At 45.6% G+C, this 22,770-nt stretch overlaps 1 protein-coding gene across 1 annotated transcript in view; it reads left to right on the top strand.

Annotated features, from left to right (window-relative positions):
* The first annotated feature begins 1,439 nt into the window (after positions 1-1,439).
* Positions 1,440-22,770, top strand: part of HSPA13 (heat shock protein family A (Hsp70) member 13) — a 29,749-nt gene continuing 8,418 nt past the window's right edge. The window contains exons 1-4 of the mRNA XM_078658349.1: positions 1,440-1,648; positions 10,707-11,047; positions 11,318-11,531; positions 17,253-17,420. Coding sequence (XP_078514475.1) covers positions 1,624-1,648; positions 10,707-11,047; positions 11,318-11,531; positions 17,253-17,420 — 748 coding nt within the window. The 5' untranslated portion in view covers positions 1,440-1,623. The remainder of the gene's footprint in view (positions 1,649-10,706; positions 11,048-11,317; positions 11,532-17,252; positions 17,421-22,770) is intronic.

The following is a 22,770-nucleotide window of genomic DNA, read 5'->3' as shown; positions in this document are numbered from 1 at the left end:
ATCTCTATGCAGACAACACTCAAATCTACCTCAAGGTTGCCTCCACTCACGATCTCTCTATCCTAAGCTCTACTCTCGACTCCATTCAAAACTGGATGTCAACTCATCAACTGATTCTGAATCCCTCCAAAACTGAATTTCTCCTCCTCTCCTCCTCACTTTCTCTTCCCTCGGTTCAATCATGGATGGATCAGATGAATCTATTTAACAATAAACCCATCATTGTCGACAGCGCAAAATCCCTTGGTGTCATACTAGACAAAAAACTGAATCTAATCTCCCACATCAATTCCGTTGCAAAGTCTGCTCGATACCAACTGCGCCTTCTTTGGGGAATTCGTCGCTTCTTCCCGGAGCAAGACCTTAAAACCCTAGTCCAATCGCTGGTCCTCTCCAGACTGGATGACTGTACTTCTCACCCTCTCTATTATCTGAAGGAAGACCTTCCATTATAGGAAATTCTATTCTTCATGACTATGGAAGTGCCTTCCCAGTGTGTTCTTGTGGTTTGAGTGGTCTGCCATTTATTGAAGTATTATCCTTCTACATGTGTTTGGTACTCTTTTGTAACATGCAAACGTCACTTTCCTCTTGTAACACACTGTTTGCTACCTCCTACATTTTGCTTGCTTTAGATACTTGCACTAGTGCCACCATTGCCTACGTAACATTTGTTCTTGTGTTGGAGTGTCTGCCATTTATTGCAGTATTATACCTCTACTTACACTTTGTACGCCTTTGTAACTTGCACACGTGTCACTTTTTTCCCTCCTGTAATGTACCGTTTGCTATCTCTTGTATTTTGTTTGTTCACAATTGTCACTTTTACCTCATGTAACTTAACGTTTGCTTTTGTAATTTGTTCATTTGTAATTTTCTCCTCATGTATCATTAACGTTCCTATTGTGAAGCGCTCTGACACCTTCGGGTAAAGTCCGCGCTATATAAAAACGCATAAAATAAAATAAATAAAATAAAGTGTCGTAAGTGGTACACACATAGAACATTCAATTTAAAGTCAAGGAGCAAATTCAACAGCGCCCGCCTACACAGACATCTCAACAAGCTTCATGGATTTACAGCATTGTTTCTTAATAAAAAGACATTCAAGGTAGCAACCCGGACTAGTACTGCTGGCCTAAAATCACGGCATTAGTACAAAACCGAGCTAGTGGACTGCAGCTAACAGATCCTTCACATGATCCATCATTTTTGGTGCGATTTTCATTCCTGGATACACTCGACAGTCATTAGATCAGGCAAGTATTAAAGGACGGCTTAGTTAGATGCAGCCGGCGTCGACTCCAAAGCCAATCAGTACTTCGGAATTCTGAACAGCGCATTAGGATTGGCCACGATGTAGCCAACGATCCAATCCTACATGACGGTATATCGAGCGTACTGGCTTCCACTCCCTGAATATTAACAATGGGTGGATTGGTTGGTTGACATGCAACCCGGAAGCGGTGATGTTTAGGGAGAAATGACACTACACTTTCATTACACGTCATGTTTTAAAACATATGCTACCGAAGACGGAGAGCAAGCTGAGTTCACGGACCATCCGTGCACTTAGTGGACAGGTGGTCATCTTACATTTGTTGGCAGATAGTACGAGTCGCCATGGCAGGGGAAATGACCATCCTGGGTAAGTCTCAGAGAAATGAGTGTTGTGTGCGAGAATCTCCTATACTGTATTGGAGTAAACGAGAACGCTGACTTGTGGGCTAGGGATCAGAAAGGCGTTGAAAGAAGGAGAGAGACGTTGACACTATAGAAGTGGGAAAGGGAGAGAGGGCCAAGCAGGGAAAGAGAGGAGAGGTCTCTTATAGTACGTCAGATCGAAAGCCAACTCGTACTGTAGTCTTCTTAGTCTTTTAGGGCATAAACAACTCCGCAAGTACACAACAGTGCTGTATACTAGCCGACATGTCTAACCTATCAGCAATGTTGGAAAGGGAAATACGCATTGGCAAAGCCAGTAGGTTTCTCCTATGTAACATATTTTATCTCTGTTATAATTTTTGATTGCACTCCATGTGATATCTAACCTGATAAGCGAAACCTATTGGCAATCTGGGTTTATAAATGGTGCACAGTAGGCGAGTTACTGTGTAACCTGGCTTAAAGGGCAAAACGGCGTTATTTTTTTATTTTATTTTAAATGTGCCAGGTTGCATGGCAGGAAAATATGGTTACAGTTTCAAGAGAGAAAAACAGATATTTTGAGAGAGGAAGCATGAAGAAATTACATTGTGGAGAGAAAGGAGATAATGAAGGCAGTAGAGACTGAGTATTTAAGGAGGCAGAGGGCAAGAATTAAAGACGAAAAATGAGGTAAAGATAAGACGTAGGCATATATAGATGTCATCTAAGTGACGCGCAAGTGACACTTGCAGCTTTTTTAATTTTTTTTATTAAAAACAGTCAATGGCGAATACTAAATCGGAAAATCTCATTTTTACTGGTGGAACGATATCCGTTTCTGTGCTTTATGTTGCAAACTCTCTTTTAATTTGCTAATCTATGTTTGAAATTTCATATTAGTGAAGTTCCTCTGACACTTAGAGTGGGCAAAAAAAAAATACTGTCACGTACGGTTTGTTTTAATAGTTTAGTTATTTGCTTATTATTCTTCAAGTCATTAGGGATGGGGTGCAGAATGTTACCAAAGCCCGTGACCAGTACCTGCTGCACATGGCCAAGAGCATACATTGTTCTGCATGGCCAAGTTAAGGTCCTGTTCTGCAGATACTGAATCTGGTTCAAGTGTATGGCTAGAGGCAATGTCTGTCACATCAAGCTGCTATGTTCAAAGTACATGGCCAGGGCAGTTCTCCGCATAAATATGGATCTGCCGCATTTGCCACATAATCCATCATCTGCTGCTTAATCTGCAGACCTTAACAAATACAATTTAGTTTCTAGCTCAAATGATTCAAAAGTTAGTAAAATCGCAGGGATGCATGTCCTTTGCAATGGTTTACTTCTCACTTTTCTGTTGCTTATTGCTATGTTTGGGTGTTCAACTGAGGTGCAACTTGTGCCCATAGTGTTAACAAGTGTAACAAGCATTGGCATAGCCAATAGGTCTCGAGTTTGGGACCTCATAAGTGGTTAGTCATGCAGCACATTATTCTGGATGCTGTCCTGCCATGGATTGAAGCATTATCAGGCTTATCTGCAATACTTTTGCATCTTGTGCAATAGCTCATTGGATGCCATGGAAAAGAAAATAACGACAGACTTTTTTTGGGGAGGTCTAACTAAAACAAATAAAAATGGTATGATTAGGATTCCCATGGACTCCCTCCTTGTTTCAGCAGAAGGATACATTGAAGCGGGATCACAAACACAGAGTTCTCAGAGATGCCTTTATACAGAGTTATTTCCTTTTGTTAATCTCATGGTAATGGGACCAGAAATGTGCCACAAAAATGATCAATCAAACCAAGCACTGCTGTAGTTCTTTGTGTGCAGTTGTACATTTAGCACTATTGATTGAGCCTTCTCATAAAACCTTTTGAAATAAAAAAGAATTCTTAAAGTGGCCCGAGATGTTAGCAAGACAGCCGCGGTTAAGGCCATGCCTGCTCCACAGAAGAGGTGCAGCAGGCCACGCGCTGCTTCTTCCGGTGTTATTTACAGTGGCCTGAGCTGGCGGGGCGACTGGGAGCAGCAGAAGGGAAGGGGAGTCAGTGTTGCAGAGCGTCCTAGCAGGCTCCCTCAGCAGAGACGGAGATGTCTTTTAGGCGAAGGAGCCTGTGTAAAAATATTTCAGGCAACACCACGAATGACCGGAAATGTCTCTCGGCTACAGATTTTCTATACAAAACAATGTTCGACTTTTCCATATGAGGTGCTCTCACTTAAAAAAATATACGAAATCAAGCAATGGGAATTTGGCTGATTTCACTGGCGTAATTAGAATTTGACCCTGACCAAATTTAACAGGAGCTGGAGTATGGTGAGAATGGCGCATGGTGTGTAATCCGGCGTGTGGAACAGCAGCACCCTGGAGGAAGAGTTGGTTTGACTGCTGTGTAGGTGTCAGTCCTACTTTGTCCTGAAGATCATCTGAATTATATGGCTGAAGAGACCGCTTCCCTTGTCTAGGCGTCTCACAATGTATCTGAGACACTGCCATAGAAACTGTCCTATAGCTTTCTAGAAGATTTTGCCCACTCTTGATTGGGTAAGGAATTGGCCACTTGCCAGAGCACAAGGTCAAGCAGCGCAAAGCAGGACAGGCGGCGTGTTGTCACAGTGCGCTAATTTCACAAAGCAGTCAGTTGAGGTGCTGCTTGGGCGCATCCCAGAAGGTGACTGGGTGAAAAGACCTGTCTGCCTGCTCTTAGACTCTGCAGACAGGAAGTCGGAATGTCACTGGCTTACGCAACAAAAGTACTATGATTGAGTGGTTTGATTTTATTAGTAAATTTCACATCTTATGCCTACAGGAAACTTGGTCAGTGGACCCAATTTATTTAACTGGCTTTAAAACATCATTTTCCAGCGATCCAATCCAACAGTGGGCGTCCTAAAGGGGGCTTGTGTATTTACGCATCAAACTTGTTGTCTCACCTGAACACAACTCTGATTGCTACCAGTGTATTTTATCAAATCGTTATGTTACAAATGTCTGTACACTCCTCTATTGCTATTGTAAACCTCTATAATAACGCTTGTACTCGGGGAAATCATTACAGCTTTTCATTGACTAGATCATGATCTGTAGACAGTCTTTCCTACTGATTGCAAGAACCCAATTATACTATGGGGCAGAGATTTCAACATACGTGCCTTCCTGCATCCATCTAATAAGGTCTGTGGCATGTCGTCTCCTGACAATAGTGATATTACTCACTTTTCCTATTCAGTATATGGGGACACTCCTAAACGTTTTTCTATTCAAACCTCAATCAATCAGGGGTTTATATAGCACGCCGCGCCACTCACCCGTGAGGTTCTCAAGGTGCTTGTTGGGAGGGGGGGGGGATATGGCTTAGGATCAGTCGAAGAGCCAGGTCTTGAGGCCCTTCCTGAACGTGCGCAGGGTCGGGGAGCCTCTGATGTTCCAGGTCTTGGCCGTGATGTAGGAGAAGGCTCTTCCTCTGTTTCTGTTTCTGCGGATGCGGAGAACCTCTGCCAGGGCGAGGTAGGTGGAGGTTTCGCTTGGGTGCATGGAAGGAGAGTCTCTTGTTGAGGTATTTGGGTACGATGTTGTTGAGGGCTTTGTAGGCGTGGGTGAGGAGTTTGAAAGTGACTCTCTTCTCTACTGGGAGCCAGTGGAGGCCGCGTAGGTGTTGGGTCATGTGCTCGTGCCTCGGAGTTCCAAGGACTAGTCTGGCTGCGCCGTTCTGGATGGTTTGAAGTCTGTGTAGAAGAGTTCTGTTAATTCCGGCGTAGAGGGCGTTGCTGTAGTCAGGTCTGCTGGTTATGAGTGTGTGGGTGACGGTCCTGCTGCAGTTGGAGGGGATCCATTTGAAGGTCTTACGGAGGATGCGGAGGCAGTTGAAACTGGTGGAGGCTACGGCGTTGATCTGGCGGTTCATGGCGAGTGAGGAGTTGAGGATGATGCCGAGGTTCCGGGCATGGTCGGTGGGGGTGGGTGGCCTCCCAAGGGTAGACAGCCACCAGATGTTGTCCCAGGCGGTGGAGCAGGACCCGAGGATGAGGACCTCGGTCTTCTCTGAGTTGAGCTTCAGACAGCGGTCCTTCATTCCGGCTGCCACATTTTTCATTCCTTCCTGGATGCAGAGTCTGGTGTCTTAGGGATTGTTTGTGAGGGAGAGGATGAGCGGAGTGTCGTCTGTGTAGTATACATTGCTGAGCCCATGCAGTCTGACGATGGTGGCGAGGGGGGCCATGTAGATGTTGAAGAGTGTAGGGCTGAGCGATGATCCTCTTGGTACTCCGCAGTTGATATCGGTGGGTTCAGAGTGGAAGGGAGGGAGTCTGATCCTCTGGCTTCGGCCGGAGAAGAAAGATTGGATCCAGTCGAGGGCGGTTCCTTGTATCCCTGCGTCGTGAAGTCTGGCTGTGAGTGTGCGATGAGAAACGGTGTTGAAGGCCGCAGAGAGGTCTAGCATGAGGGCCACAGAGGGGCCCTGGTCCAGTAGCATACGGATGTCATCCGTGGCAGCTAGGAGGGCGGTCTTGGTGCTGTGGTTGATGCGGGATCCTGACTGGGAGGAGTCTAGGATGGAGTTCTCTTCGACAAAGGCGGTCAGCTGGGCGTTTACGGGTCTCTCGGTGACTTTGGCTGCAAACGGGAGGAGAGAGATGGGCTGGTAGTTTTTTCAGGTCTGTGGGGTCAGCCGTAGGTTTCTTGAGGAGGGGTTTCACCTCCACCCGTTTCCTATTGTCTGGGCAGATGCCTGTGTGAGGGAGGCGTTGGTGGCGCAACCAAGTTCAGGTGCGATGGTGGTGGCGACCCTGTGGAATATGTGTGATGAGCAGGGGTCCGTAGGTGATCCTGAGTGAGTTTTCTTCATGGTCGTAGTGATGAGTTCGATGGTAGCGGGATCCCAAGACGTGATGGTCGGCTTGTCGGCGGTGATGGTAGGGGGGGTGGTGTCTTGGGCATGTGCGCTGAAATTTTCTTAGAGATCCTTGATCTTCCGGTGGAAGTAGGAGCTGAGCTTGTCGCAGGGTTCCTGGGAGGGTGTGATGTCGTGGCTTCGAAGGCGGATCTTGTGAACTGTTGTATGATGTTGAACAGTTCTCTGGTGCCTGTCGCGTTGGTCTGGACTTTGTCTCTCATGAAGGTCCGTTTGGTGTCTCTTATGCGCTGGTGGTATTCCTTCAGGGCGCTCTTGTGGTTGTTCCGAGCTTCTGTGGTTTTCTGGTTTCGCCAGGTTTTTTCTAGCTGTCTGCAGGCGCGTCTGGCTTCTTGGAGTTCTGTGGCGAACCAGGCGGCCTTCAGGGGGCGTTGTTTAGCGGGGAGGTGGAGCGGTGCGAGCTTGTCCGCGCAGCAGGAGATCCAGCGGTAAAATTTGCTGGCTGCGGTGTTGGTGTCGGTCGTGGCGGCGGGGGTGTTTTGCAATGAGCTTATTAGCACTCCAGTTACTGTGAGTTGTACCTACAATGGCAAAGGTGAAAACTGTGATCGATTGTTTTACTTTTCTGTCAGTGTCACACTGAGCTGGTCTTAGCATTTTTTATCCATGGAAGTGATCATTTTCCCCAAAGCGTTGCCCTGAACACCAACCTATTGACTCAGAGGGGGGACGCACACAGTCACTTTCTTGGAGAATATTGACATTTCTCGCCATAACTGGTATGCACTGAGATGGTCCCTGTTGGATCCATCCAATTTCCTAGCAAACCTGATTCAGAAAGAGAGGGTGGCCTTCGAATAATGCCTCGACGAGCGAACGGAGGCACACAAGTTCATACAAGCGTTTGACCTTCTTAAAAAAGGGCATCGCTGAAGGGCTCTACGTTAACCGGAGCAAACAAGGGCATGCCGTCCTGGCTGGTTTGACGCAACATGCACTAAAACACTCAGAAATCTAAAATAAGCCTTAGCCAAAAAACCAAGGCAGGCCTTTCAAGTGCAGGAATATAGATCCGCATATAAATTGGCTATCAACCAACGGAAAAAAAGCTTAAAGGATGATACTTGGAATCGCCTCCTTGAAGCCAGTCTGTCTAACGACATTATGTTCTGGCGTATTATTAATTCTCCTTCTTACGACCCCGCGGATAGCCCTCGAGCTGAGATAGCCATTACTGAGGCACTTGGCTATCCCGTTCTACAGCTCTATATTCCATTTCTAACGGCACTGTGATTTCCCCTGCCCACTGCACCCTCCCCTGGTGAGCCTGTAACCATCCCATCACTAAACGAAAGGAACTACCCAGTATTCACTCTGGATGAAGTAGCTGTGGCACTGAAGACAAGCAAGGGTGGTAAAAACCTGGGCCTGGACGGGATCCCCATTCACTTATTTAAGTCTAATATTGATTTTTGGCACTCCATCATTACCCTGCTCTTTAAAGCCTGCCGGGAAAAAGGTTTTTTGCAGACCTGGCCTGAGTCTTTTTTATCATCCTCATATTTTAGAAGAGTGACCGAAACAGCCCAGCACATTACAGGCCAATTTCCCTTTTTAGATTCCCTAGTTAAGGTGGCTGGGCGCATTCTCTTAGACCGACTGCAGGACTGGGCAGGGTCTAACAATATTCTCTCTGACATGCAGTATGGCTTTAGGTCTGGGTTGGAGACCGTTAACCTGGATTTTCTCATTGGTAAATACACGCATATTGAGTAAGGAAATCTGTTTTTAATCTTTGCGGATTTATCTTCCGCTTTTAAATTTGTGGTTCACGAGAAATTATGGTCCATCATGATTAGCCTGGGAGTTGAGTGCACCATTGTGAATTTCCTTAGAGATTTGTATGATCTAGGACGTGCAGAGTGCGCTATGGCCTTAATGGCAATTGCATCGAGCCGTTCAGTATAAGAAGAGGGGTACAACAAGGTTGCATACTTGCCCTTTTCCTGTTCAACCTCTACCTCAACCGCCTAGGCAACATCTGGCAAGTAAGTGCATTAACTTACCTCAAGTAGGCCATCGTCCAATCCTGGCACTTTATTATGTTGATGATGCTGTTTTAATGGCTCGTACTCCTCTCGGACTCCAGCGCTTAGTTGATGAATTAGTTAATTTTATGCAGAGCCACAGCTTAAAAATCAACATTGGCAAAACCGTTGCAATGAAAATCGGGCATAAGGCCACTCGATGTTGAGACATTTTTATTGAGGGGTTAAAAATTCAGCATGCAACTACTTTCTCTTACCTGGGGATTGTATTCAGTCATACTGGGAAGTGGCACTTGGAATAAAATCTTGCCAACTCCACTACATTAAAACTACTAGGGCGTTGCTGCAGTGCGCTAACACTCAAGGAATTAAATACCCGAGGGAAATGTTGAACATTCACAAAGCCAAATGCGACCCACTGCCATGTACAGATCCGAACTATGGGGGCACGGGCAGATTGATCGTCTTCAATTGGAAGAAAACACATTTTTAAGGAACCTCCTTTCTGTTCCTAAAATTAGCGCAACCTACGTCGGTCATGCGGAATTAGGAGCCCCCTGTATTGTAGATCTGATTAGGATACAGCCAGTATTATTATTGCATAACATCTGGTCATCGGAACACACTACCCTTAACAGTTCCATTATAACTGATTGTCTCAGATCTATGTCCGCCCTTAAAATCCCCTGGCTTAATTATGTGCATAATTTTCTGGCAAATATTGGTCATCCGGAGTACTTCGAGAATCCCGAGAGTTTGGCACTTTTTCAAAGAAAAGTACTCAAAATGAAATGTTTATCACTATAAGAGGAAACGAGACTAGCGTCTGAAATTCTGAAACCCTCTGTTTGGGGAACCAGATGTCACTGACTAGCTTCACCATGCTATTTTACTTAACCAATGTGTACAACGTTCACCACAGGTTTGTGCTGACTCGGTTCCGTTTTGATATTTTCCATCCTTTAATCAGCTTCCCCACTATTAATAACTGGTCATCTGACCTGGGGAAATGCACCTGTGACGACATCTCTGTGCAGAACACCATGCATGCTGTTTTGTACTGTAAACATGTTACTGGGTTGATGAAGAAATATATTAAACCCTTGTTACTACAGCTGGGCTTTGTACAATGCCGACCAGCTTATTTGTACCTACAAATGCTACCGAACATTTACATATGTGCTGTAACGTCCCGATTTCTGATGCCCGTTATTAATTGCAGGAAGCAGCTGTAGTCCACAATCGAAAAAGTAAATGGAATTGATTGTGCACTTGATGATTGTATCTGTATCTATGTAATTCAAGTTTCTAAGATTTTTAACCTGTTTTAACTTTTTATACTTGTTTTTAATCAGTTTCGCTATGGCTGTTATCTTTGTAGCTTTTTATGATTCATGTCTGAATTCGAATAAAAGTTACTTGACCTGACCCTCAGCGGGTAGGCACCTTGAGTGTCCACTTTGACCTCGGGCACAGCTGTGGGGTCCAAATCCATGTTAAACGAGGGTTCAACAGCATGTATAATTGTAGAGACTGTGCCTAGCAATTTTAGTAAGATACTTGGCTACTGGAAATAGTAGCTGTTTATGAGTCAAGCCCTAATATGTTTGCCTACCATTCGATTGAAAACAAGTGTAGCCCAGAAAAAAACGGTAGGAAATAAGTGTATTGTTTCATCTCTCTTGAATAATGGTCGACCCTCGCAGCATGTGTAATAGTATATAACACTAGTCACCAAATCAAACATTTTGATTTATGGGGACATTCAAGCTTTTGTCATCCGGCAAGACATTCCTTTCTTGGTCTCTGGCATATCTGTAAGCGTATCTTGACAAGTTCTCACATAACCTGCCCTCAGTTATAAATACCAAATCAGTGTCCCTAGTTAAATCTAATGGACGTAACACGAAAGCTACAAGTAATGATTTAATTAAAGTCTTCCATCACTGTCGTGGGGAATGGTGTAAGCTCAAAACTACTTTTAGCCGTAGAGTTGATGAGTTTGGGTTTCTACAAATGCTGCCTATTTAAAGTGGGATTTCAACTCTTATATAGTAAAGCAAAGTGATCTTTTCAATAATATATTTAACATTGCTTTCCAGTTGAATATGCATTATTCATCCATTTATGTTTACATTTATTTATTTTGTTTTAGGATCTGCCGTTTTGGCTCTTCTGTTAGCCGGATATTTTGCACAACAGTATTTACCGCTGCCTACACCAAGAGTGATTGGAATTGATCTTGGAACAACATATTGTTCTGTCGGGGTGTTCCAGCCTGGCACAGGTGAAGTGAAGGTCATACCCGATGAAGGCGGTCATCACAGTATTCCAAGCATAGTGTCATTCACAGAAGGAGACGTATATGCAGGATATGATGCCTTGGATCTCGCAGATGCAAATCCCCAGAACACCATATATGATGCAAAACGATTCATAGGCAAAGCCTTCACTCAGGATGAATTGAATCATGAAAGTAGCAGGTATCCGTTCAAGGTAATAGGCAATTTTAGTTGATGCATATTTTGGCCACATTTTCCTGTAGCAAAGTGTTGAGTATTTGTAGTGTACTGCTAGAGTAAGTGCAAGTTCGTTAGGAACCGCTCCTCATTCTTACATAATCCTCAAATACCTGTGTGCCATTAAAAAGGCTTATAAATAAATCCCCTGTAATGTTTGTACTCTGATGCTACCAGTGAATGACTCCATCAGGCAAAAAGGCTGTTTTTATTATGAAATGTTAAGTTGACTCTTATGCCTCCACAGGTTTTACATAAGAATGGAGCTGTTGAATTTTCTGTGACCACCAATGAAACCTTCACTGTAACGCCTGAATATATTGGATCTCAACTCTTGCTAAAGTTAAAGAAGATGGCTGAGAGATATCTCGACATCCCAGTGTCAAAGGCTGTCATTTCAGTGCCAGCAGAGTTTGATGAAAAGCAGAGAAACTACACAGTTAAGGCAGCTAACCTCGCAGGTACTTTTATCTACTGTAATTCTTGTTTGATAGTTTTCAATTGCATTAAACATGGTGCACAATTAAATAAGCCTGTTTATGTTTTAATAAATACAATGGTCCCCTTTTTTTATATACATTTAAGGTATGACTTGCAAAGCTTATACTTGTAAGTTCCACCATACCTGTGTAAAAGTAACAGGGTTTTGCATAAAATCGGAAATCTTAATCCACAAACTAAGAATTTTTACAGCAGTTTTTCCTTTTCGAATACCTGTTGGGTGGGGACAGATCACCAGCGCATTGCTTGAGGCAGTTAAAGAAGTTACCGTTGCATTTGCTCCTATGTCATTAGCCCCTTAACTACGGCACCCCTCCTCGCTTCAGTACTGAGCCCTTTTTTGGGTATTTGAGATCGTTTGTGCTTAGGGCTCTATAATGTTTTTCCACATAAGGTATCCACGACAAATTTGCGTCCCCTTTTTTCAAACATCCTGGGGATTCTAAAGGTAGCCAAGGTTTGTGACTTGCCCTGCAGAGAAATGAGGAAATAGGTAAAAAATTGCTAAAGTTTGAGTTTTTTCTGGGGGAAATTGGAAAAAAGTGGTCTGGACAAGTGTATGTCTTTTTATTCTTCCGAATAATGGCATTAGCGAACAGTTTGCTGTGCTTAAGTCCCCATCTTCCCCACTCGCAGAGCTGAAAAATAAAAAAAATAAAAATATTTTACCACAGTTTTGCCATTTTTCAAAGTGGTAGCTCATTTTACCTATTGTATGTGCTCTCAACCTACTTCCAGTTTGTGGTGGAAACTAGTGTGAAACCAGTGGGTGAGCCAGGAAAGGAATAGACTTCTGAAAAGTAGACCAAATTCCAAATTTAGCAAGGGGTCATGTGTAGATCCTTCAAGGTGTTCCCAGAGAAAATAACAGTTGAAATAAAGTAAAATTGAAAATTAGAGGAAAAAATTGTCATTTGTGACAACGCTTTCATCTGTAACTTTTTATCGCAATGGGAGATCACAAAAGCAATATACCATTACGTCGGCTATACCCTACTGGTTGCGGGGATATGTAGGGTTTGTAGGTTTGCGAAGAACCCAGGGCACGGTGAGCCATTAACTGAGCTGTGATATACAATGGTTTTTCATTGTGCACAGCATATGGACCCATTCAATAGGCAAAATATGGAGAGTGAAAAATGGGTACGAAGAAAACCTATGTAGTTCTGAAATAGGCATAAGATGTGGAGTTTAGGAACAGTATTTATATTTACAACTTGATTTTGTAGGTAGTCATACTATTCTAAGATTCAGGGTATTTTTCAAAGTGTCTTCTTTCATCAACTCTGGCTTACATTTGAGTGAAATCCAATTGTTAATAGCAAATGTTCTACTTCTACTATCCTCCCACATGTCTTCTGATAAAAATGGTACCTCACACTCCAAACAGACCCTTTTTTGCAAAGTGGGTAGCTGGATTTTGGGCCCTATCACAGCCAACACCTTGGAGGGTACCTAGCAAACCTGTAGATTTTTGAAAACTAGATACCTAGGGGAATATTGGGGAATATATTTGACAATTGGGAAGAAAAGTGTGGTTTTATATACTTTTTGTTTAGCCTGATAATTGGTCAAATTATGTTGCATTTTAGGAAATTCCTGTGGCCCATGGTCTTTTATCTTAAATAATTGTTTAAAAAAAAAAAAAAAATAAGCAGCGAATCCATAGACGACTTAATCGCACACCACGCTCTCGCCTCAAAGGACTACATCCTCCATGTCAACCTCAATTTCCACCTGGACAATTTCGACGACCGCAACACTTCCTCCCTACTGGAGAACCTCGCCACCGTCTGACTGAAACAAGTGGTCTCTTCCCCAAACCACTCAGCACACCTCCGAACTTCATTGACAGACCACCACTACTTCCACTTCTCCTTCACTAAACACCAGCGCAACCCATGCAGAAGCTGTAACAAGGTCTCACAAGACCAACTCACCACCTCCCTCCGCTAAACTCCACAGCCGACCTTCACGGACATCAACGCCACAGCATGCAACCTCCACCGACTGATCTCCAACTGCGCCAACACACTGGCTCCCCTCAGGAACCCCTCCAGCAAGCAGCCCTCTGGGAAAGCCAGCTGGTTCTCCCCCGCCCTCCAATAGTCGAGGCGCACCTGCAGAAGGCTCTAGAGAAGATGGAGGAGCAGTAACCACTCAGCAGACCTCGCAGCCTTCAAAACCGCTGTCACCACAAACTACCACCTCATCAGAGCCACTAGGAAAACTGCCATACAGGAACGTCTCAACAGCAATGCACACAACAGCAAAGAATTCTTCAGAGATCAAATAATTCACCAGACCCTGCACGGATACCACAGACATCCCCCCCCCCCCCCCCCCCACCCTTCTCCCAAGACCTTTGCGACAATCTCACCACCTTCTTCCACCGCAAGATTATAGATATCTACGACTGCTTCACAATCTAGGACCCACCCACCCCAACCACAGTACCCAAATGCTCCAAATCCCAGCTGACACTGGTCAACTAGACCACCCTCCCCATGAACGACACCCTAAGGATAATAAAAATCATCCACTCTTGAGCCCCCTCTGACGCCTGCCTCCACATTTACAACCGGGCGGCCGCTACCATCACCCCTAAACACTGCCACACCATCAACTTCTCTATTGAATCTGCCACCTTCCCTTAAGAGTGGAAAACACACAGATCAAGCCCATGCTGAAGAAACCCTCTCCCAACCAGACGGACCTCAAAAACTAGAGACCCATCTCTGCTCCCCTTCCCAGCCAAAGTCATCAAGAAGACCATCAACGCCCAACTCACAGAATTAATCAAAACTAACCCCACCCTGGACCCCTCCCAATCTTGCTTCAGGAGCAACCACAGCACCACAACTGACCACTCTCCTCAACTGAGGCAAAAACGCAGCGTTCATCCTCCTGGACCTCTCTACCACCTTCAACAACATCTCCCACCACACCCTCTACACAAGTCTTCACAACGACGGCATCAGCAGAAAAGTTTTAGCCTGGATCCGATCTTTCCTCATCAGCCAAACCTAGAGAGACGGGCTCCCGCTGTTCCCCACGGAACTACAGAGATCAGCTGCGGAGTTCCCCAGGGCTCCTCTTTAAGCCCCAACATCTACATGGCCTCTCTTGCAGCCAACGTCATAAACCACGGACTCAACGTCGTCTCCTATGTTGGCGACACCAAGCTGATTTTCACCCTCACCGACAAACCTACCGCCTTTTAAGAGCAACTTCCACAACGGGATGCAGGCAGTTGCTGCTGGGATAAAAGAGAGCTACCTCAAACTCAACTCTGACACAATCGAAGTCCTCATCTGGGTTCAACTCCCTCTGCATGGAACAATTCCTGGAGGGTAACAGTGCTTGGAATATGTATATATTCAAATACCCTTTTTTTCTTTTTGTAAAGTGTTTTCATCTAATCAAGGTGGCAGCCCAAATAGTTTGGCAAGCCCAGTTAAGGTAATGTGCCCAGGTACCTTGTGTAGTGTTCTTGAAATTACTAATGCTAAAACTCTTCGGACTTTATTATGTGGAAGCCTGAGTTAAGGGAACCACGGAGCATTATTAGAGGGGAAGAATTCAGTGCCTGCAGTTATCTTGGAGACCAGTATTTGATCCGCTACAGTTAGTACTCCTAATTCTTAATTTTTTATATTGCTGGTATGTCTAACCAATAACGGCTTCCATCTTAAATTTACCTCAAGAAGGGAGGTGTGCATCATCGGATTAGTACTAAAATGGAATCCTGAACTCGTTAGTCATGTTGGGGGCAATAGTGTGGTATAACAAGTTTGTTGGCTTCAAATGGCAAAGCTTACGTGACCAACCTGATGCAATAAAAGAAAGGCTTACTTGATGTGGTCTGCCTAATAGTAGGTGATAATAATTGTTGTCAGTTGCCTCCAAGAGGTATAAAAAGCTGTGCTTCACACTAACATCAGTCTCCCATCTTAGGCCACCCAGAATGGAGATTAGTACTGATTTGGTGACTCTATACCGAGTCTACTATTTTATTTAATTTCTGTACGGGTTCCATTTTCTGTGGCAAGATTTCAGCTGAAAGTTGTAACTTTTTTCATAGGTTTGTAGTTGTCTCTGTTCATATGTTCAAGCTTGGGCATTTTAAAAGATGGGGTGACAACGGCTGTGTTTAATTTAGTTGGAACTATTTCCAAGGGGAATGCTAGGAATGTATCATTTATCTGAGAGTCTTAGTTGTTGTGGCCTATGCTGCAGAGTCCTAGTTACTGCAGTTAATGTTACATCATTGTGCAGGACAGATTCTAAGAGGGGAATCTGAAAATGTGTTTGAAGGACTTCTGCCCCACATTCTGGGTATGTTGTCCTGTGAAAGCGCACCTGTTTTAACGACTATTTACTGGAAAGGGGGCTAAATAAAAGGGAGCGAGTAAATTGTTTTCTGTGGCTTTGTAAATCAATATTGTAATGGTGGGGTAACAGCTATAAAGGAAATTAGCGACTGAAATGGTACTCTTTAACCTAGAATTCATGATGAAATAAATGGTTTCTACTGAAAAGTGGCTACAGAGTTTGCTGGGAATGTAGGTTATTTACATTTCTCTAGAAGGGTCGACAGTAAGATTGAGTTTGAGCAGCAAGTTACAGTTGAGTGTCCTGGCTATCTCCTGTTTGGAAAGTTTAAGCATGATTACGTTTTTGTTTACGTTTGTGCCAGTTTCCATTTGTTTTAGTTATTCTCAATGAACAGCATTTACGTTCATTTATGACGAGCTTTTAACTTCGGAACTTAATATGGAATCAATCTTTCATACCATATATGTAGAGATTGTCTGGAAGTTTTACGTTGCCCTTTGATAAACAGGATACTTTATGAGGATTGAAGAATGCTATTCCTTTTAGATATTATAACTTGGTAAGAATGGTTCTGGTGACTGTCAGACCACTCTCAATGCAGAAACGCACTAACATTGATACCAGCTAACTCGGAACTAAAGATCAGTGTCAGATTTATTAAGGTTTTGTGTCACCCTTGCCCCATGCAAGAGGATGCAGGCCAACGCAAAACCTAGAATGAGATTTGCCAAGCTACGCAAGGCTAACTTTGCGTGGCTTGGCAAATCTGGTGTAACGCAAGGCAATAGCTGCCATGCATTACTCTGCATGGTTGGGGGATTACTTGGGTGGAGCGTGGGTGTTCCCGCCCATCCATTCATGTGTCCGCAATCGTTCCCAGATTTACCAACACTAGTAGACTAGTAGACCAGTCAGAGTTGTACACCTTTCCACCAGAGAAACAATGAGGAGAAATATCTGTATTTCGCTTTATTGCTTCCTCTTTCTAAGCTGTGCTGCATTCAAAATGCATCTAAGGATACATTTTTTTTTTTTTTTTTGCTGGAATGTGTCCCTTCCTGCACAAAAACCATCCTGCCTGTAAAGTAGGCAACCTTGCTCCTTGGAGCTGGCCAACTTAAATTAAAGGAGTGATATCAACCTTGTGAAACTGGCCGCCACCCAACCTCTTTGAGTTTTACATATACAGGAATTACTGCATAACTTTACAATGTATGTAACCTGATTTGCCCTTTGAACGGCTGGGGTATGTTGTACTATGAGTGCTGCTTTCTTAAAACTCTTTCTGATTTCCTCGTGTGAACAAAAGTCTTTCTGCATAATGTTTATTTCTTGTATTGTAGGTCTGGATATCCTTCGTGTAATTAATGAACCCACTGCAGCAGCCATGGCATACGGACTTCACAAAGCTGATGTCTTCAATGTTATGGTCGTGGATGTGGGTGGTGGAACCTTGGATGTTTCTTTATTAAATAAACAAGGTGGCATGTTTCTCACTCGAGCTATGGCCGGTAAGATGTTGAAAATGATATTTTAATGCTCTTGTTTTAACATCATACCCTCTGCTTTCTTTAGTGCTTATCAATGGCTTTTCTTTTTATTTTTCAGCTTTAAGTGCATTGCATGTTCTTTTTGTTATGAATATCCAGATCAACCTCTATGTAATTCTAAAAAATAAAGAAACAGTTGAAAAAAAAAACAGTTAACAAGAGAAGGTGTACAAACTGGACATTTTGTGTGTTTTCTTCTTTATTTGTTACTGTGCATTGCCCCAAATGCAAAATCCTCTAGGACTGAGGATAATAGAGAATCAACACCGATATCTATGGTAATGGGAACAAGCATTTACAATGCAATGGTTTCGCCTTTGGAAAAGTTAGAGTTATTGGCATTGTATATGCCAAAATTTGTATTTATGTTTTTGTTTCGAAAACAGATAAGTAAATGGCATTGTCATTTACATTGCCATTACCTTTTTTTGCAGTCACTTGGCACTCTCTAGCACTCCCTAGTACTCTTTATGCACTCTGCATTTCATATGCACTCCCTGTGCACTCTGCACTCCCTATGCAGCACTCTGTATGCACTCTGTACTCTATATGCACCCTGCACGCTCCACTTCCTATGCACTCCCTATGCACTCTGCACTTTTTATGCAGCACTCTGTATGCACTGTGCACTTTGTATGCACTCCACACTTCCTATGCACTCTGCACTCCCTATGCACTCTGCACTTATCATGCACTCCCTATGCACTCTGCACTCCCTATGCAGCACTTTGCATAGAGAGTGCAGAGTGCCTAAAGAGTGCAGAGTGCACTCCCTATACACTCTGCACTGTCTATGCACTCTGCACTCCCTATGCACTCCCTATGCACTCTGCACTCCCTATGCACTCTGCACTCCCTATGCACTCTGTATGCATTCTGCATTACCTATGCACTGTGCACTGTCTATGCACTGTGCACTCTGCACTTCTTATGCACTCTGCACTTCTTATGCACTCTGCACTCCCTATGCACTCTCTGCATTCCTTATGCACTCTGCACTTCCTATGCACTCTGCACTCTCTATACACTCTGCACTCCCTATGTACTCTCTCTGCACTTTGCACTGTCTATGCACTCCCTATGCACTCTGCATTACCTATGCACTCTCTATGCACTTTGCACTCCTTATGCACTCTGCACTCTCTCTGCACTCTTTATACATTCTGCACTTTTTATGCACTCTCTCTCTGCACTCTCTATGCACTCTGCACTCCTTATGCACTCTGCACTGTGTATGCACTCCCTATGCACTCTGCATTCCCTATGCACTCTGCACTTTGTATACATTCCCTATGCACTTTGTATGCACTCTTTATGCACTCTCTCTGGACTCTGCATTCCCTATGTACTCTGCACTGCCTATGCACTTTGCACCCTCTATGCACTCTGCACGCACTCTGCACTCTATGCACTCTGCACTCCCCCTGCTCTATGCACTCCCTACTCTGCACTCCCTTTGTTAAAGTTTGAGCTTTTGATAAATGGTGTTTTGTATCTTCATTGAATTATGTGTAAAACGTTGATGTGTTTTACTTTACACAGAAATCTGGAGTGCATTTATAATGCAATTATTTGCAGAGAGAGGGAAGGGATGAAAGAGGCCAGGAGTAAGAAAGCTCAAAAGGAAGCGAGTGCAGGATAGAGAGGGAGGGCAGGAGGGAAGGAATAGACGCAGGAGAGAGGGAGGGCATAAAGGAGTGTGAGGGCATGAGGGAAGGTAGGAAAGTGTGAGAAAGGCAGAAAGGAGAGGGCGGCAGGTAAGAGAGGGAGGGCGGAAAGGAGAAGGAGGGCTAGAGGAGGAGAGAGAGGGAGAGTGGGCAGGAGAGGGTAAAGAAAGCACACGGGCAACAGAGGGTGGGCAGAAGAGGGTAGGGAGAGCACGTGGACAACGGAGGGTGGGCAGGAGATGGAGGGGAGAGCACATGGACAACGAAGGGTGGGCAGGAGAGGGTAAAGAAAGCACACTGGCAACAGGGTGGGCAGAAGAGGGCAGGGAGAGCACAAGGACAACGGAGGGTGGGCAGGGGAGGGTAAAGAAAGCACACTGGCAACAGAGGGTAAGGAGAGCACATGGACAACGGAGGGTGGGCAGGAGATGGAGGGGAGAGCACATGGACAACGAAGGGTGGGCAGGAGAGGGTAAAGAAAGCACACTGGCAACAGGGTGGGCAGAAGAGGGCAGGGAGAGCACAAGGACAACGGAGGGTGGGCAGGGGAGGGTAAAGAAAGCACACTGGCAACAGAGGGTGGGCAGGAGAGGGTAAGGAGAGCACATCGACAACGAAGGGTGGGCAGGAGAGGGTAAAGAAAGCACACTGGCAACAGAGGGTTGGCATGAGAGGGTAGGGAGAGCACATGGACATCGGAGGGTGGGCAGGAGAGGGTAAAGAAAGCACACGGGCAATAGAGGGTGGGCAGAGCACACGTCAACAAAGGGTAGGCAGGAGAGGGTATGGAGAGCACATGGACAATGGAGGGTGGGCAGGAGAGGGTAGGGAGAGCACACTGACAACGAAGGATGGGTAGGAGATGCTGGGTCAAGCAAAATGACAAAGGATGAAAGGCAGGAACAGAATGAGTGAGAAACACAGAGGGGGAGAAGTACACAAGGGAGCCAGCTGGAGGAAACACGCACTCTCATAAAGTGGTGCTTAAATTAAAAGAAAAAAGTACCACCTGAAATAGTGAGCCGTGGATGGACAGCAGTGCGTCCATAACGCTAAAGAAGAAAAAAAAAAAAGAAATAAAGTAGAGGGAGGAAAACCTACCGAAGCTAAGAATTCCAAGCAAGCAAAGGAGAGTGACAATGAACCGAAGTAGAAATGGGCGGGCGCTAAGTCCACTGTAAAGTACCAAAACGTCTGGCAACAGACAGAGGTGAGACATAATAAAAATAAAATGATGTACACAGTGGGCTTTGGATCCAGTCAGAGGAGTATTGGTCACTCATCTCCTGGTACAGGACAGCGAGGGGGGGGGGAGGGCGGGAACGGGGCACAGGACAGCGAGGGGGGAGGGCGGGAACGGGGCACAGGACAGCGAGGGGGGGAGGGCGGGAACGGGGCACAGGACAGCGAGGGGGGGGGGCGGGAACAGCACACGGTGTTCAATTATTCTCCTGGCGATGTGATTACTGCCAAAAGAGTCCACTTCAACATAAGAAATTCAAGGCATAGTGCATTTAATCAAAAGTTTGCTAATCCTCCTAATAGCACCATGCCCTGCTCCCAATTAGATAAAAGCCATACAGAAGAAACCATTTAAACCTTTGCGTTTTCAGTGGCAATGTAAACCGAGTGCATTCCAGATGATTTCTTGTTAACTGCAGTCAAATAGTAAGCCTAAACTTGCTCTAAATAGTATGGCAACCACGTGCTTGGGCGATACAAGTCTGAATGCAACCCCCTGGGCACCAAAAACAAACAAGCAACGGAGAGTGAAAGGGGAGGGGGGGCGGAACGGACAGCGGGAGGGGGCGGGAACGGGGCACAGGACAGCGAGGGGGGGGAGGGCGGGAACGGGGCACAGGACAGCGAGGGGGGGGGGGAGGGCCACGTCAACCGTGCTGAAGGCCAACGTTCACAACCAGAAAAACACACCCTAGTAAAACCATAGGTTGAAAACCAGTCCGGTCTCAGAGTCCATTTCCGTTTAATGAGGTATGAAAGGAACCCGGTCCTCTCCAGATGTTTTCCGGCAGTACATCAATAACAACCTGGCCAGGGGAGGATGTAAACAACACACAAAAAACCCATGACAAGGGAAGCACAAACCACGTCACAGGAACATTTGACCCGGCTTTGATGACGAAAGAAACGATTATTTTCTAAACTGGTTACAAAGCGGACACGCTCACACCTTCCTGTGCCTAAAACACATATTTAAGGAGGCTAGCAGCCCTTTTAGCAAGTTTAAATCACTTTGCAACAGTGATGGGCAGAATTGTGGGAGACAGCACAGAAAACATCACAACCTCAGTGCCCACAATTATACATAATCCTACAAGTAACTGGTGCTGACCGTCAAGAAATGTGGTGAGACGACTCGAGCTGGCATAGGGAGTCCAACTTGTGAGGAGTTCTGCTCTGGACACCGTCTGCGGCCGCTCGGAGAACACAGGCGTCCGGGGGCCCTGGCTGGCGAAACCGAAACTGTAGCCGCGGGCGGTGGTGAGCGCTGCTGCCGTGACGCAAGTCACGCAAGGTGGAGGAAAGTAGCGGTTCGGGCCGGTGGGCTCCCCCTATGGTGCCGAAGAAACGCATGCAATTCAGGGCAGATGCTGGTCCCGGCTGAGGAGGCTGCGGCTCGGTGTGTGGGCGCAGAGAGACTCGCATGGAGCCGGTGGGAACCCTGAGCGCGACTACACAGTAAGCGGTAAGGTCGTGTGTGCAACAAGGAGTCCGTAGGCCCCCCATCAAGTTTTTGAACTGCCGGTTGCGTGGGGCATCGGACGCGGCAGGAGTGAGAGCGGTCAGGGTGTCGGGAGCGACAGGGGTGAGGAGACTTCTGGCGCGTACACCAGTGAACAGCAGGGCTGAGCGGCGCTTACCGGAGTGCGGCACAAGCAGTGCTGGGGGGGCCGCTCTCTTATCCCGGGACCGCCTATGGGCATTGAGATGCGCTGCCGTTTTTGAATCTCCTCGAGAAGAGGCGTGATTGCGGCGGTATTCAGAGGAGCGTCTTTCCGGGTCCGATTTCGTTTGTCAATATACACTTTACAGACAGAGAAAGACAGGCTCACGGAGAGCGGGAGGGGGACGGCGGGAGGAGGGACACAGAGTAAGGCAGGACAGCAGCAAGCACGGCCCGGCCGGACCAGATTCGGGGGCGTTCCCGGCTTTCGGCTGACGTCGCGTGACGTCGGCAAAAGCCAAAGAATCTCGGGAACGCCCCCGAATCTGGTCCGGCATTGACGGACAGGCCCCTCGTCCAATGGCTAGGCTCCATTTATGGAGCCAGCCAATAAATGACGAGGGCCGACCCAAACCCCACTACAGTTCTCATCAGGTTTTCGCCTGCGCGAAAAAGCTGCGCAGAGCGCAGCTTTCGCCAGGCAAAACCTAAAAAAAGCTGCGCAGAGCGCAGCTTTCGCCAGGCAAAACCTAATAAAAACTGATCTCGCCCATGAAATACCTTATAGTCACTGTCCCATCCTTTATAATCAAGACTATGTTGAGAAATTGTTCCATTTATGGTTTAGTAGTTTACTGACGTTTAAGACTTCTGCAGAACCATGTACCACAAGCCCTAGTATATACAGGAAGTCCTGAGGAGCCACAGTCAAAAAAAGTAATAATAGGCCTTGCCAGTT

Source organism: Lissotriton helveticus, chromosome 8 (genome assembly GCF_964261635.1).
Source record: "Lissotriton helveticus chromosome 8, aLisHel1.1, whole genome shotgun sequence".
Lineage (NCBI taxonomy): Eukaryota > Metazoa > Chordata > Amphibia > Caudata > Salamandridae > Lissotriton > Lissotriton helveticus.
This window is presented reverse-complemented; position numbering and strand designations above follow the sequence as displayed.